The following is a 17,497-nucleotide window of genomic DNA, read 5'->3' on the forward strand; positions in this document are numbered from 1 at the left end:
TCCCTTTTCTTTTCTGAGATCAGTTTCTTAGTTTGACAAATGAAAGTACTATATATTGGCTAATTGGACATAAATATTTTTAAAAATTAAAGAATATATATAAATAAAATGCAAAATAATAATAGTATTTGCCTACCTCATAGAGTTTTCCTTAAGTATCAAGTTAAAAATGTACATTTTAAAAAAGAGAACAAATATAGAGATAAAAAACATATAAGGAGAACTCTCCCCTCAGGAAATTCAGTCTTCCAATAAGAGTTTTTTGTCTTGGTTTTTGGGTGTTTTTTTGTTTTTTAATGTTGTTGAGGAATATAAAAAGACTTGAAGATTGGGAACATAGTTTTATCAAAATAAAAATATTTAATATTATAAAGGTATCAATTCTCTTTAGGTATTAACTAATAATTTCAACACCATCCCAATTAAGCCCTCCCAGGTTTTAGGGGGAAATTAGGAGATGTTTATAAAGTGACTTCAAAGTTGTTCTAGAAAAATAGTACTGTGACAACAACTTGGAAAATTCTGAAAAAGAATTTTGACAAGGGGACTTACCCTACTAGATATGGAAAATACTGTAATTAAAAGTGTCACATTGAACCAACAATTAACCTGTATCCTTTTCCCAAATGCCTTCTTTATTATATATGTCCCCATATATACATGAATCTACAAATCTGTCATTAGCACACAATAGAGAATTCAAAAATAGACTCAAATATGCAAAAGATGGATTATTCAGTAAAATATATGAGTGCAACTGGTTAGCCATTTAGATATGACAAAGCTAGACTATGTTTCTTATATTCAATTAAACCCAGGTAGATCCAACATTTAAATAAAAAGTATGAAACCAAATTAACCCAATAGAAGCGAGAAGGATACCAAAATGCTGTAAAAGGTAAGTTTGAAACCACTGAAAAAGACAAATCTAAATCTAAATAGGTATCTGCTTAGAAAATAATATCTAATTTGGGGAAACTTATGAACAAAATGAAACAAAAACAGAAGACAAAAATAATCTGGAAGATGAGACTAGGGCAGATCAGAACATCTTCAAGGGCTTTGTATTGTTCAGACGGCAAATAAAGATACAAATAAAGACATTGTGGGTACACATTTTCAATATTTAACGGCTATAATATATTCTTATATAACACTAGTAATAATAATAATAATAAATATATAATAAAAGAAAAAGAGTGAACAAATTCCAAACCAGTAGAAGAAAGCACAGGCAGGAGGGGGGAGAAAAGCAAACTGATTCACTCTAATAAAAGGTAAGGAAGGAGAGAATGAAAGAGATGGTTAAGAGGAAATATAAAATAAAATGGCAGAAGTTAAGTCCAAATATGTGAGTAATCACAATAGATATAAATGGATCAAATCCATTACTAAAAGGCACAGAATAGCAGACTGAATGAAAAAAATAAAGATCAGCTATATATACACAAGAAATGATTTTAGGGGTGCCTGGGTGGCTCAGTGGGTTAAAGCCTCTGCCTTTGGCTCAGGTCATGATCCCAGTGTCCTGGGATCAAGCCCGGCATTGGGCTCTCTGCTCAGCAGGGAGCCTGCTTCCCCAGTTCTCTCTGCCTGCCTCTCTGCCTACTTGTGATCTCTGTCTGTCAAATAAATAAAATCTTTTTTTTAAAAAAATGAAATTATTTTAAAGCAAAGCAACAGAGGAAAGTTAAAAATGAAGGTCTGGAAAAAAGAGACAACAGGAAAGATGTTAACCTAACCTAACCTCTTATGTCAATATATGAACATAAGAGAAAATAAAATTTAAGGCCCAAACCAGTACAAAATAACAACATAATAAAGTTAATCCATGAGACTAAGCCAATCATATGTTAAGACACAACAAGAGATCCTCAAAATATATTAAGTAAACTATCATGACTATAAAGAGAAAGGAACAAAGCCATCACCTTATTGAAAAACTGTTAGCTCAGCCAGGCAAAATCTAGCACAAGTGTCAGAAATATATATGGCATAATTAACAGTATATAATAAAACATATATACTCAATGAGAACACATGCTTTTTAAGCACACATGGAACATCAGTGAAGAGACTATGTAGAGAACAACAGAAAAATCTCTAATATTCCAAACAATTGAGAATATCCTCTGACCAAAATGAAATTAAATTAGAAAAAAACAATAAAAAGGAGTATTAATGAATAACTCACTGATTAAAGAGAAACTCAGATCAATTACCAAAGAGAAATAAAATTAAAATTACTCTATAACAAAGCTTGCTAAATGCAGCTGAATACTTCATTAAAAATAAAAAAGACTGACCATAAATGAGCTAAGTACAGAACTCAAGAAGCTAGAAAAGCATAAAAAGCTAAAGGAGAAAACAAATTAACGAGACCACACACATATACAAAATCAATAAAGAGAACAACAACAAAAAGAGCCCTTGTTCTCTGAAGTTTTTTTTAAAGACTTTATTTATTTATTTGATAGACAGAGATCACAAGTAGGCAGAGAGGCAGGCAGAGAGAGGGGGAAGCAGGATCCCCACTGAGGAGAGAGCCTGATGATGTGGGGCTCCATCCCAGGACCCTGAGATCATGACCTGAGCCTAGGCAGAGGCTTAAGCCACTGAGCCACCCAGGCGCCCCGTTCTTTGAAGTTAATACACAAACCTCTAGTAAGAGGACCAAGAAAAAAGAGAGAAGTCACAATACACAGCATGAAAATGAAAGATGGGACATATGCAGCAGATTTTTGAAACTCCTAAGAGAACGCTGGGAACAACCTTATATCAACAAATTTGAAATTTGAAAACCGAGATGAGCTGGACAATTTTTAAAATATATACACTACCAAAATGGATTCAATCAAAAGTCTTAAACAAAAGTGGACTCTAACCTTTACATAAATTAAATCATAGTTTTAAAAACTCCTCCATAATAACACCCTCTTGTTATCCCCCACTGCTCCCCTCAAAATAAGTATTTGGCATAAATGACTTTAGGGCACGTTTCACCTCTATAACCACACTCCAACCACAACCAAGAGATGAATTTCTATCTTACATAAAGTGTTGCTGAGTTGGCGGGACAGGTGAGGAAGGTACCACTGGTGCCTGTGATTAACCCACCTATAGGTGCGAGGTCAGGGCTGGTGTAAGAAATGATTTCAGATTGACGTTAAGAGCCCTGGGCCCAGTAGAATATAAATGCCAAATTGTGTCTTAAGAAATCAGTTAGGGACTCCTGGGTAGCTCAGCGGGTTAAGCATCTGCCTTCGGCTCAGGTCCTGATCCCAGGGTTCTGGGATCGAGTCCCACACTAGGCTTCTTGCTCAGCAGGGAGCCTGCTTCTCCCTCTCCCTCTGTCTGCTGCTCCCCCGGCTTATGCACTCTGTCTCTGACAAATAAATAAAATCTTAAAAAAAAAAAAGAAAGAAAGAAATCATTTAATGAGGTTTTCTAAATTTGAGATCACTTATGATTTACATCATTTATAAGACCAGTACAAGAAGATAAAATTATAAAACAATCTCTCACCTGTAAGCAAAGATGCCAAGTCACATGACTAGCTCTGCAAGGTAGATATTATTCCCATTTCGTTGATGAGGAAAGCTAAGGCAGGTAACTTGCTAGGGCCACTGGCTCTCCAAGGAGCTGGATTTAGTCCCAGTCCACTCTGCACTTCTCCCTCGTCCCTTTGGGGTGGGACTAGAGAGCGAAGGTCCCCTCCTCTCTGCCCTTCTAGGACTGAGGGGATTTCTGGTGGGGGAAAGAAGGTCTCCCCGCTGGGAACTTACCAGGATGGGCTCCACTAGCTTCCCCTCCGGCATGACCGAGCAGTTCATCTTGGCGATGTGCTGCAGGGTGGCAAGGGCAGCCTGAGTGTTCCCGGTGGAGACGTTGAAGCGAGCGGACTCGGGAATAAACTGGCACAGAAGGAAAGAGCATCAGGGTTCAAGTGCTTTGGACCCCGGGGGTTCCACGATTACTGCTGTATAGTCACACGCCCCAGTTTCCGGAGACAGAGGAGCAGCAAGCTGCTGGTCTGGAACAAACAGGGTCATGTCCCCCTTACTGTAGTCCCATCTTGATGATATCGCACCCATACTGAGCCCAGCCTACTCCTTACTGCAAGGAAATGCTACATCCACTTGGCAAAGAGTTGCCCCAGGGCCGCTCTACTGCCCTGTCACCCCAGCCTGCCCCCAGGCACCCTGTGATCTCTCACATGCACCAGCTCACAGCACGACCATGGCAGGGACCCAAGCGCCCACGATGGGAGAGCACCACTCCTGACAAGCCAGACCCTCCACCCATCGATCACTGAACGCTGTACTCAGACAACACTGCAGGCTGGTGCGCCTGGGAGGCTCAGTCAATTAAGTGACCGACTTTGGCTCAGGTCAAGATCATGGGGTCCTGGGATCAGGCCCCATGTCAGGCTCCCAGCTCAGTGGGGTCTGTCTGTCCCGCTCCCTCTGCCCCTCCCTCCACTCGTGCTCTCGAGTTCTCTCAAATACATAAATAAATATAAATATATACATACCCACCTAACGAGACAGGCCTCCATGGAGGCTGGGACCTTGAGAATCACCTTGAACCACTCCCTGCCCTTCATGCCTCGATGGAGGCGGGCGGGTTCTTCCTCAGAAAAGCGCCTCCCACAGCGGCACCTGCTCACCATCCCGTGCCCAGCAGCCCCTCATCTCCCACTGGGATGATCCTGACAGCTCTCCTGGCTTTCCGTGCGCGCAGGCTCCACGCAGCCGCAGACCAGCTTCCCAGCACACAGCCAGCACCCTCTGCCTCAAAGGCCCTCATAATCTGGATACAGGCCTGTCGCTGCCCCCCACTCCCTGCCCCCCACCAGCACACTTCATTCCAGCCTACCTGCTCTCCCCCCAAAGATTCTGCATTTCACACCTTCGTGGCTGGGCTGACGCCTGAGCTCTGTCCACATGCCCTTGCCCCACTCTCCGGCCCTCGCGGTGCAGGCTGTTTCATCTCCCACAGCCAAATTCAACAGCATCGCCCCACTGGAACAAATCGCTCTCTCCCTGAGCACCCACAGGACGAACACTGCGACCGCGCTTACCCGAGTCCCGCGGGTACCATCACCCTTTGCATTCGTATCTATCTCTCCCCCACTGGCTGGCGCTCCTTGACGGCAAGAACCATATCCTATGCCTACTTTTAGCCTCGGAACCTCATGCGGAGCCTGGTACATACTTGGTGTGAGTGTCATCAATCCAAAGACAAGGCCAAGATTCAAAATAATAATTTTTATAAAGGTAATAGCATAGCTGTGTGGGTCACACATGTTAAACTCTGTTCGTGCTCTAGGTTCACGAAGAGAGTCATATGCATTACTTTGTTTAATCTTCCGCAGGGCCCTAGGAGATATGCCCTGTTCATGGGGTGGAACCGCTCTTCCAGGAGAATGGGGCCAGGACTGTCTTTTTCTAACTGCACCAGCCAAGGCAGGCAGGCTGCTCACAGATGGGACTGGGTCCACTAAGCCACTGGAACCAGGCACCTGCCGCTCTGGGGCGGGGGGGGGGCACGTCAAGCAACAGTTCACTGCAGAGAAGACCCAGACCAATGGGCTCATCCAGAAAAAAATGGACAGGGCTCTGGGATCAGGTGTCAGGAGAAAGAGTTGAAGGTCATGGTGTTGCTTCATTCAAAGAAGGAAAGCTCTGATTGGGCTAGATTTTCTTAACCGTTTGGAGGGATATCATGTAGAAGCTAGACCTCTGGGTTTTCAGAGAGAACTATTAAGACTGCAGGTAAATTCATGAGGAGGCAGGGTCCCTTCCGCATCAGAAAGGACCTCCTAAGAACTAGGCCTGCCTGCGGATGGACATAGGATGTCATCTATAAAGTCTTGAGTCTGAAAGTGTCCAAAGCCGGGAGTGTTCTGGATGTGTGCTTGTGGTTGGGGTACGAAATACATGCCCTCCGAGGACACTTGTGAAATATGAAATTCTCTGATTCTGTAGTGTTAGGTCACACACACAGCACATCCCAGTTCACTGCGGCGCCAGCCCCGTCTTTGAACAATGAGGGTAATCCAGCAGAACCTAAGGAAGAGGTTGATTCTGTGGATTACAGGGAGAGCAGAAGGACAAAACAGCTGGCCTGTAGTGGCCTGAGAATGTGTGCCACGTGTCAGACTCCAACCACCAAAGGTAAGAGAAGGGTCAGCTCAAGTAGGGTGTTGCTGTGAGATGAAACTTCCAGCAATAAACGATCCGAGGCAGGCTAATGGAGGGGAGGGATGAAGCGGATTGAGACAGTCTTGAGTGAAGGAAAGAGGCAGAAGTTGAGGCTGATACTTGTGGGGCAGAAGGACCCCTGGGCCAGCTGGAGGAGAGGACCAGAGGGAGCCCATGAACGTCCTCACCTTGAAGACCAAGATGAGGATGATGCCTGGAATGGAGGCGATGCGAATCAGCCAGCGCCACCCGATGGTGGGGATGACCACGGAGGCCAGGCCGATGATAAGCAGGGAGCCAGCCAGCCAGAAAACCTGGGGAGAGGATGAGAGGTTACAATTCCTCCTATCAGGGCATTTGCCTGGCTTCTTGGTGGAGCGGGTGACTCTTGATCTGGGGTTGTAAGTTCGAGCCCCATGTTGGGTATAATAATTTCTTGAAATCAAAACATTCACAATTCCCCTTATCAAGTGTGCTCAACCCTGCCTCTCTCAGGAGCATCAGGAGATATACTTCAGGATAAGGATATAAGGATGAGGTGAAAGAGGGTCTTTAAGGAGCCCAGGTCCGGGTTCTACTCCCAGCACTAGCTCCAGGACCTGGATGAACAGGGAACATCGCCTCACTTCTCAGTGAGAGAAGCTCAGTTTGCTTGTCTATAAATGGAAGGCTCAGCTATACAAGGGGTCAGTACTGTCACCACAGTTTTAAAAATTGGAAACATTGACATTTTCTGCCATTGAATAAATAAAAGATGAACTGGTTCATAACTCAAAAGCCACAAAGGAAAACACTAAAAATACTCTCTTCCTCTCCTGCTTCTTTGCTATCCAGTTCTCTTTTTAGAAGAAACCAATATTACCGATTTCTTGGGTCCTTCCAAAGCTGTTCTAAGCATATATAAGCTAATAAGGATATATCTCGTTCTCTTTTTTCACAAATGGTATCATAGTATAAATATTGCTTTTTGTACTGAAAAATGTATCTTGAATATCACTGTATATCAACAAACAACATGGCAGTCCATTATGGCTGGGCCTGTTAGGTTTGGGAATTAGGATGATTTCAAGTGTTAGCCTAAGCATTCTCTCCCCACTGGGAGATGACAACTTCATTCCACCTCACAGAAATGGAGAGAAGACAATAGAATAAAAGACCCTTTGTGGGCAACTAAGTAAGGGGTGACAAAGAGGTGACTATTTTATCACTAAAGATTTCAATTGCAAAAACCGAATAGGATTATTTCAGAAAGCACTAAGGGCTATGAAAAAGGAGTAATGTCATGGGGAGTGATCAGGGATGCACTTTCTGAAGAGGCAACAAATAAGAAGACTAGCAGTAAGTCACTGTGATCGACCAGATAGCAGGTGACAGGTCAATGACAAGAATTTTAGTAGGGAGGGCACCTAAGTGGCTCAGTGGGTTAAGCGTCTGCCTTCGGCTCAGGTCGTGATCCCAGGGTTCTGGGATCAAGTCCCCCATCGGGTTCCCTGCTTCTCCCTCTGCCGGTTGCTCTCTTTCTCTCTGACAAATAAATAAATAAATAAAATCTTTAAAAAAAATAATTTTCGTAGGGAAGTGGCAAAAAAATTTTATAACTGATGATTTGGCACAGATATTAGAGGTAAAAGTGACAGGGTTTGCTGATGGACACTGCAGTTGGGGGTCCATCAATAAGAGATGAAGCAGCAGGACTTGGTAAGGATTGAATGGGGGTGATGGCACAGGAGGGGTCCAGGACGGCTCTTGAGCTTGTGGCCCAGATGACCGAGGGGACTATGTTTACTACTAGCTGAGAGTGGAAATGTGGAAATAAGACATTTCAGGGGAAAATGAACAGATGAATTCTATCCGTGTTGTATTTCTGAAGCGATAGTCCAGGGACTCTCCCATAGGCTATTGGCTCCATCCGCATCTGAAACTCAAGGGGATGCTCTTGGTTGTAGGTAAAGATATTGGGGTTTACAGATATAGGTAACTAAAACCATTGGAGTTAATTAGATGATCCAAGAAGAGGAGGAAAATAAGACTAGCAAGGAGAAGATAAAACCAGGAAGCATGTCATGGAGTTAATGGCAGGTAGAAGAGGAAATGTCCATAGATGAGCTTGAATAGGACCACGCCCATGAAATACTGTTAAGGATAAAATCCGAATAGGTCAAGCAGAGAAAGACAATTATATGGTTTCACTCATATGTATAACATAAGGAATACTATGGGGGACCACAGAGGAAGGGAGGGAAAACCGAAGATGGGGCAGAATCAGAGAGGGAGAAGAATCATGAGAGACTGTCGACTCCAGGAACCAAACTGAGGGTTTCGGAGGGGAGAGGGTGGAGGAATAGGGTAGTCGGATGATGGGCATTAAGGAGGGCACATGTTGTGATGAGCACTGGGTGTTATATGCAACTAACAAATCTTCAACACTACATCAAAAACTAATGAGGGTTGCCTGGGTGGCTTAGTGGGTTAAAGCCTCTGCTTTTGGCTCCGGTCGTGGTCTCGGGGTTCTGGGATCGAGCCCCATGTCAGGCTCCCTGCTCGGTGGGGATCCTGCTTCCCCCTCTCTCTCTGCCTGCCTCTCTGCCTACTTGTGATCTCTCTCTGTCAAATGAATAAATAAAATCTTAAAAAAAAAAACTAATGATGTATTATATGGTGGCTAGCAGAACATAATAAAAAAAATAAAGTAAAATAAAATAACACAAATGCAAATTGGTACAAAAAGAAGGATAAAATCAATGCTAAGTATTAAAAGTATCTGCATCTGTCTATCTTAACAAAGATCAGAAAAACAGGAGAAATTTAAAGAGTTAGCATACAGTGTTTGTTACGTTCTTTGTCATTTTTTGTTGCCTTCATTGAGTATTGGAAAATTTAAAAATAAATCTTAAAGTATTCTCCTACTGCTTTATTTATTGCTAAATATATGTTTCAGTGAGAAGAGCTTTCTTTTTGGTGGGCCCCTGAAAGTCAGGGCTTTTGGACACTGATGACATCAGACACATCAAGGACACCTAGATAGATTGACATAGCTTCTGATGCAAAACCTCTCCCCCAGCGGGGCCTGTGGCAGGCTTGGGAACATTCCAATCTCCTGGATAAATGATTCAGCTGGACAAGACACTTAGGGCATGTCCCCACAGGCATGGGCCAGATGTGGCCCCGAAGACACTAGTAATCCTGGAGGGGAGATAGGCTGTCCTAAGGAGGCTAGTAGGTATGTCCCCCTCCTGAAGACTCAGGGGGGAACAGAAAGTCCATCCCAGATGCATTCCTAAGCTTCCATCATTCCACTGAGACCAGCCACTGGAATGTTTCCTGGAAGAGGCTACTCTGTTCTAAATGCTACTGTTGAGTGACAAAAGTCCTGGCTGAGGACACCATGAAATGGGACCCTGGCATCCAGCCTTCCCAGTGCTCTTTAGTTAACACCAAGAAATAGACAGTGTGCTAACCTGACAGACGACCAGCCAGAAGCAAAACCAAGGGCATCACATCCTCTAGGATCAGAAGCCCAAGTAGAATTCCTATTTTATCTTACCTGAGACAATGGGAGCATGTAGCCTCGATATTTTGTTGGCAAAAACTCAGTCTTTATGATTAGCCTAAACAGGAAGGGAGGGGGAAACAGAATAATTTTGTTTTTATCCAAGAAAATGACTTGAAAAATCATAACTTTTCTTGTCACAGAGATAAAAAATGAAAAAACATAGACTTCATCACTGTGAAATAAATATATGTTTATACTGCTCTCAGCTCCTGGTTCCTGCTGATATTTGGTCTTTGACCCCAGTGTCTGACATAGAACACCTAGAATCCTTGGGCTTCCTGGTCCAAAGGAGCATCCTTTGTTCTCATGAGATGGCTTTTGGTGCGTGCCTAGATGGGGCCTCATCTTAAAAGACCAAACCACGATTAGAATCTTGGGATGTCCAGCCCTGTCCTCCAACCCCTGGAGAGAGGAGAGGGACTGGAAAATGATTTGATGCCTCCATGTCTCATGCCTCCATGATGAGGCCTCCATAGAAAGCTTGAACATACAAGGTTTGGCAAGCTTCCAGGCTGGAGAGCCCATCTGTGTGCTGGGAGGGAGGTGTGCCACAGACTCCATAGAAACAGTAGCTCTTGCCCTGTGTATCTCTCTTCATCGGGCCATTCACCGGTTTCCTCTAAAATCTCCTTTGTACTATATCCGCAGTCACAGGTAGACTGTTTGCCTGGGTCCTGGGAGCTACTCTGGCCATTTATTGAGTCCACAGAAGGGTCTGGGGCAACTTGCATTTGTAACAAGTCAGACAGAAGGTGTGGATAAGCTGGGGACCTACTGCTTGTGATTGGTGTCTGAGGCGGGCGATAGCCTCTTGGGACTGAGCCTAAACCTGGGGGTGGGGGAAGGGTCTGAGCAAACTCCCGTTAGGAAGAATTGAACTAATCTGTAGAACAACCAGCTGGTGTTAGAGGATCGGCCGGTGTGTAAATAACCCGCACATTTAGTGTCAGGAGTGAAGATCTGTTGGGTCGCCTGGGTGGCTCAGTCGGTTAAGTGCCCGACTCTTGATTTGAGCTCAGGGTCGTCCGATGGAACCTCACACGGGGCTCCAAGTAGAGCCTGCTTAAAATTCTCCCACTCCCTCTGCCTCCTCCCAACCCCCCTGCTGGCATGCGCTTTCTCTCTCTTTAAGAAAAAAAAAAGTGAAGCCTTGTCACAAGTACTGAGTGTGTGTAAAGGAAAACAGAAGTTTTTCCTAAACAATTATGTTTTGCTGTATGATTGTGAACAGCTAAAATCCACATAAGAGAAAAAGAAACTTGCAAGTGCCCTTCTGTTTATATGCTTCTTCTCAAAGTTCTTTTCAACCTTCTACCATTTAAGAGATAAGAGCCTTATTCCCTCCCCCCCCCAAAAATTGAAAAGTGTTTTTGCCAAACCCTTTCTAAAACATACTTGGGAATTTAAAAATACACCTGAAAGGAAGTGAATCGATGCCCAGAGCGAATGGTGGCAGTCAAAGCACAGGCTTCTAATTAATTTTGTGAATAGACAAATAAATAGAATCATACTCCCTTCTGTTTTCTAATTGCTCTTCCCTGTTGCAATTATTAGCCAGGGTTTGGGCTTTCTTAACATATTTATCGGGCTGGTTCCTGAGGGATGTTGTAAATGTCAAGCTAACTTCTACTCCTGTAGGGCTCCAAAGCTCAGAGCAGGCTTAATTTATGCCCCGGGGAGGGACAGTCTTTCCGCAACACATTAAGGTAATGATTGGGTGCTTTTATATCTCCTAATAAATCTTAAGGGTAACGTGCTCCACGGCACCCAGGAGAGAGTAGGCTGAGGGTTCTGTGAATCTAAGGGAGGCTCCGGAGCTGCTGACCATTCAGCGGACACCTCTCCAGGCACAAGACATTGTGCACTTATCCTAGGACAGAGAAGGACCTGCAGCCGCCATCTCTCTCAGCGACCTCCCCCTGCTTTGCAAATGGACTTAGACACAGTCTTCGGTCACAGGGCAACGGCATTTTAAAATGGCTACTCCTTGGGCAACTGGGTGGCTTAGCTGGTTCAAGGTCATAACCCCACAGTAATGGGATCAAGTCCTGCATGGGGCTCTGTCCTCAGTGGGGACTCTGTTTCTCCCTCGTCCTCCACCCCTCCCCCTGCTCATGCTTGCTCTCTCTCTCTCTCTCTCTCTCTCTCAAATAAATAAATAAAATCTTTAAAAACAAATAAATTAATGGTATGGTTACTCCTCAATGTTAAAGGTGGTTCTGGTCACACTAAACTCTTCCAACACATTCTCAAGCAATGAAAAGACCGTGTTACCTGCCTCCTATGGCACTTTTGCTTGGCATTTAGTCTAACAAAATAAAGATCAGCCTTAGGGACAAAAAAATTTAAACGCATTCACCTCTAGTGCCCTCTGCTAGCCTCACCATCAAACATCATTTTTTTTGTTTTGTTTTGTGTGGGTTTTTTTAGTTTTTAAATTTTTTATTAACATATGATGTATTATTAGCCCCAGGTCATTTTGATGAGCAAATAGCTCCTAGTGGAATTAGCAGCCATCACTTCAGGAAAATTTTAAAAAAATAAAGAGCTAAAAAATAATTAGCACAAGTCAAGTCTTATACATTTACAGCTTGTTGGTGCTATTGGCCCATGAACCACCACCACGTCTGTGTAAGTATCTGGGGGTGTCCGCATTTCTCTCTTAAGCCTCCTCTCGGTGAGGTCTTTACCCTTGTGCATGGCCAGACACGCCACAGCCCACCATCGTCCGCAGGAAGACAAACCAGATGTATGACGGAGAGAAAGAGGTCAGCAAGGAGAAGTAGGCTCCCCATAGGAACGAGATGAGCAAAATCTAAAGCAACCAAAGGAGACATATTAGTGGGACCTGCCTCTCTGGAAGAAACTAATGGGAGACCATTTGCCTTCTGAAGACGATTTTTAATTTCCATCCGGAGGTTTGCTTCTCAGAGGGGCTAATTCTACAGGGAGCTCACCAATCTCTCACAATCACCAAATAACACAGTCCACACCGCTGTACTGCCTGAAAGCCCAGACATTCCAAATTTTGACCGTTCTTCAACACTGCCCACTGCATCCACCCTAACAGGCGACAGGCGCCCAAACTTGTAAATCAGGATGAAAAAAACCTGCCCTCATTAGGAGCACAGGAAAGTGTTGTGTTGGGATGGGGACGAGGAGAAAATTTAAGGTATTTGCTTTTTCCCTAATTATAAGACTAATACAAATTCATAGTATAGAATATGGAAGAAAAAGAGAAAAACAAAAATATTTCTATCTTGCTTGATTTCCCAACCCCCCAGAAAAGACTTGTTAACATACTTTTATCCTATGTTCCTTGCTTGAAAGGGAAAATAAATTTTTCATGGCTGTAAAATATTCCAGTGGAAGGAGGTACTGTAGTGCGGAAAATATTATGCATAATCCCTTCCCCTGTGGTTGAATGATGAGGTTTTCTCATGGTTACAGTTAGCTGTGGCAATGTACATAATCTCTGTGCTTCTCTGATGCTCTAATCGGGCTAGATTTCTGGAATGAAAATGATCAGACTAGGAGAATGAGTATTCTCCAGGTTCTTGATTCATCCTGCCAAACCGATGGTCAGAAAAACTGGACCGATACAACGTGAAGGTGTCTCTACACTTGTAGCCTTCTCCAAAAAGAGAACAAATCCCTATGGATTTGATACCCCAAAATTCATTCCTCCTAATATTTTCCTTTCGATTGCTCCCACAATCAAATGTTTTTCAAGAAAGGTTGACCATTTTTATTTTTGTGTAAAAATGTCTTCTTGTGCTTTTTACATTTTTTGACATACTTGTGTTTTCAGTATGAAATTTATGAATGTCTATGATATTTACTTCATGTACTTCAAAACATAAAGCCAATGCTGTAATTATTTTCCTTTGGGGCTTGTCCCCTTGTGCTTATGCTTAAGGAGGTCTTCCCTACCAGAAACGAGACAAGGAAAAAAAAAAAAAAAGAGCGAGACCTAGGCTTCTAATCAGAAGACATAGGTTTCGATCTTACTGTTTAACCTTAGTAGGTACATAACCTTGAGCAAGCGGCTGAGTTTCAAAGCTATACCAAAGTTAACTAATGTGAAGCTGCTTATGTTTCTATGTGTCAGTCTCTACATTCTAAGATTTTCTAACCGTGCACACCCATCAGTTCCATTCCTGGACGACAGGGACCAGGTAGGAGGAAGGGTATGCCAGGAAAAGACAAGAAAGCACGAAGACAAGCCTGGCATTGGGGCACATGATGTCAGAGAAGGACATTTCCACCCATTCTGTCTGTTACAGACAGAGAAATGTCCACTAAAGAGAACCAGTGGTGACATCATCACGAGAGAAAATCCCAACGTCATTCTTCAAGGCCAACCTACCTTCCAGCGGCCGTATCTATCAGCCAGGAGGCCAAAGAGGATGCTGAACACCATGTAGCCAAAAAACACCATCTGGAGGTGGAGTGAGAAAACAATTATCCTGTAGGCAGGCTTTCTAGAATACACTGATGAGCTGCATTTCCCATTCATTCATCTTCATGAAAAGTCGACTAGAAAGGGGAAAGGGGCGGAAGCTGGAGAGCGGCTTTTCACAAAGTTCTCCCCTCTCCATTTCCCACGGTCAGGGCTTCAGAGGCTGATGCTTCCCATCGATGCCCACCCCACACCTGGAGACGCTGCCCCCCAGTAGAAACAGGGATCGGAGGAACAGGTAGCTGTTTTCCCTCTGATCCAAGATGATGGTCCTGGTCTCGTTCTATTTGGATGTATAATTGTGCATTTCCATTTTAAGAATTTTTTAAAAAGCTCTATTCATTCATGACCTGCCTTATCCCACTTCTAGAAGCAATTTTTCTTTATGTTTTTACAGGTAAACATAAACTTTAAATAAACACCCAAGTCAATCATCCATACAGAAACACTCTTCAAAACTAATATAAATCTGTTTCTTTTCCAACCTTGTTCTCACAATGGATTATCCTACGCTGATAAAATTCAAGAACCTGTGTATGATACCAGCATTTTAACTCAGTCTGAGCTGTGATCTGCTGTCTGTGCCTTCGGGCTACTTATTTTTTTCTTTCAAGCAGTTCCAAGCTTCACTTGCTTTCCTTTCTAGTAAGATCTCTGACTGATTGACTCTAGGGTAATCAAAGGAAAGATGTTAGCTTGCATTTCTAAGATTTTTCAATAAGAGAACTGGTTCTCTCTGCTGCCTGCTTTGCTTTCTCTTTTTTCCCCCCTTCCTTACACTTCATAAGGAAGACTCAAATGTATTTCTTCCACAGAGAACCATAAGAACAAGGAAAAAAAAAAAAACCCATCATGTCTATTCTGGAACAACAAAGCCATGCTTTTCTTCTGCACTGTGCTTTCCAGGATAGAAGGGAGGGGGAAAGAAGCCAATGCTTTCTAAATGTCAGTCTTGGGACAGATGCTGACCAATCATGAAATCTAATCACTGCTGAGAAAAACAGTAAAGATAAGGTCAATATGATACGTTTTGAATAAATCTAAATTTATTAAATATTAAGAGCTCTTGTTATTCTGGAATAATTTTCTTTCTGATTGTTGATATGAACACACCCCCCACCCCCTTTTGAGAGATGATGGTAGTCAATGGCAAGATTTTTTACCTCTTTCTGGTCTTCTAATGGCCTTAATTATCATACACACACACACACACACACACACACACATATATATATATATATATATATATTTTAATGTCAAACCTATGTCAGCCACTCAATTAAAAAAAAATCATTTCAGGGCACCTGGATGGCTCAGTGGATTAAGCGTCTACCTTCCACTCAGATCATGGTTCCAGGGTCCTGGGATCGAGTCCCGCATTAAGCTCCATGTTCCACAGGGAGTCTGCTTCTCCCTCAGACCCTCCACCCCGGCCCCCCACTTGTGTTCTCTTTCAAATGAATAAATAAAAATCTTTTTAAATTTTTAAAAAATCATATCAGTGTGGGTTTTGATTTGAATCTCCTGATGGCTAATGATGATGAACATTTTTCATGTGTCTGTTAGCCATTTGTATGTCTTCTTTGGATAAGTATCTGTTTCATGTCTTCTGCCCATTTTTTGACATGATTATCTGTTTTGTGTGTGTTGAGTTTGAGGAGTTCTTTATATATCCTGGATATCAGCCCTTTGTCTGTAGTGTCATTTGCGAATATCTTCTCCCATTCCGTAGGTTGCCTCTTTGTTTTGTTGACTGCTTCCTTTGCTTGCAGAAGCTTTTGATCTTGATGAAGTCCCAAAAGTTCATTTTCCCTTTTGTTTCCTTTGCCTTTGGAGACGTATCTTGAAAGAAGTTGCTGTGGCCGATGTCGAAGAGGTTACTGCCTATGTTCTCCTCTAGGATTTTGATAGATTCCTGCCTCACATTGAGTTCTTTTATCCATTTCGAGTTTATCTTTGTGTATGGTGTAAGAGAATGGTTGAGTTTCATTTTTCTACGCATAGCTGTCCAATTTTCCCAGCACCATTTATTGAAGAGACTGTCTTTTTTCCACTGGATATTTTTTCCTGCTTTGTCAAAGATTATTTGACCATAGAGTTGAGGGTCCATATCTGGACTCTCTACTCTGTTCCACTGGTCTATGTGTCTGTTTTTGTGCCAATACCATGTCTTGGTGATCGCAGCTTTGTAGTAAAGCTTAAAATCAGGCAATGTGATGCCCCCAGTTTTGCTTTCCTTTTTCAATATTTCCTTAGCAATTCGGGGTCTCTTCTGGTTCCATACAAATTTTAGGATTGTTTGTTCTAGCTCTTTGAAAAATGCTGGTGGAATCTTGATCGGGATGGCATTGAAATTATCGATTGCTCTAGGCAGTATAGACATTTTAACAATATTTCTTCTTCTGATCCATGAGCATGGAATGGTCTTCCATCTTTTTGTGTCTTCTTCAATTTCTTTCATGAGTGTTCTGTAGTTCCTCGAGTACAGATCCTTTACCTCTTTGGTTGGGTTTATTCCCAGGTATCTTAGGGTTCTTGGTGCTATAGTAAATGGAATCAATTCTCTCATTTCCATTTCTATATTTTCATTGTTAGTGTATAAGAAAGCAACTGATTTCTGTACATTGATTTTGTATCCTGCCACGTTACTGAACTGCTGTATGAGTTCTAGTAGTTTGGGGGTGGAGTCTTTTGGGTTTTCCATATAAAGTAGCATGTCATCTGTGAAGAGAGAGAGTTTGACTTCTTCTTTGCCCATTTGAGTACCTTTTTTCTTTTTGTTGTCTGATTGCTGTTGCTGGGACTTCCAGTACTATGTTGAACAAGAGTGGTGAGAGTGGGCATCCTTGTCGTGTTACTGATCTCAAAGGTAAGGCTGTCAGCTTTTCCCCATTGAGAATGATATTCATTGTGGGTTTTTCACAGATAGATTTTATGAAGTTGAGGAATGTTTCCTCTATCCCTATACTTTGAATCGTTTTAATCAGGAACGGATGCTGTATCTTGTCAAATGCTTTCTCTGCATCAATTGAGAGGACTGTGTGGTTCTTCTCTCTTCTCTTATTGATTTGTTCTATTACATTGATGGATTTGTGAATATTGAACCACCCTTGCATCCCAGGGATAAATCCCACCTGGTCATGGTGGATAATCTTTTTAATGTACTGTTGGATCCTATTAGCTAGGATCTTGTTGAGAATCTTGGCATCCATATTCATCAGGGATATTGGTCTGAAATTCTCCTTTTTCGTGGGGTCTTTGCCTGGTTTGGGAATC

The 17,497-nt window shown here is 42.7% G+C and overlaps 1 protein-coding gene across 4 annotated transcripts in view; it reads right to left on the reverse strand.

Moving 5' to 3' along the window:
* Positions 1-17,497, reverse strand: part of SVOPL (SVOP like) — a 75,476-nt gene that overhangs the window by 38,910 nt on the left and 19,069 nt on the right. For all 4 annotated transcript variants that reach the window (XR_007121489.1, XM_047694921.1, XM_047694924.1 and 1 more), the window contains 5 exons: positions 14,129-14,200; positions 12,450-12,574; positions 9,751-9,814; positions 6,395-6,520; positions 3,786-3,914 (listed from right to left, as the gene is read on the reverse strand). Coding sequence is in view for 3 of the 4 variants with exons in the window: in XM_047694921.1 (XP_047550877.1) it covers positions 3,786-3,914; positions 6,395-6,520; positions 9,751-9,814; positions 12,450-12,574; positions 14,129-14,200 (516 nt within the window). In the remaining variant the exon portion in view is untranslated. The remainder of the gene's footprint in view (positions 1-3,785; positions 3,915-6,394; positions 6,521-9,750; positions 9,815-12,449; positions 12,575-14,128; positions 14,201-17,497) is intronic.

Source organism: Lutra lutra, chromosome 11 (genome assembly GCF_902655055.1).
Source record: "Lutra lutra chromosome 11, mLutLut1.2, whole genome shotgun sequence".
Classification (NCBI taxonomy): domain Eukaryota; kingdom Metazoa; phylum Chordata; class Mammalia; order Carnivora; family Mustelidae; genus Lutra; species Lutra lutra.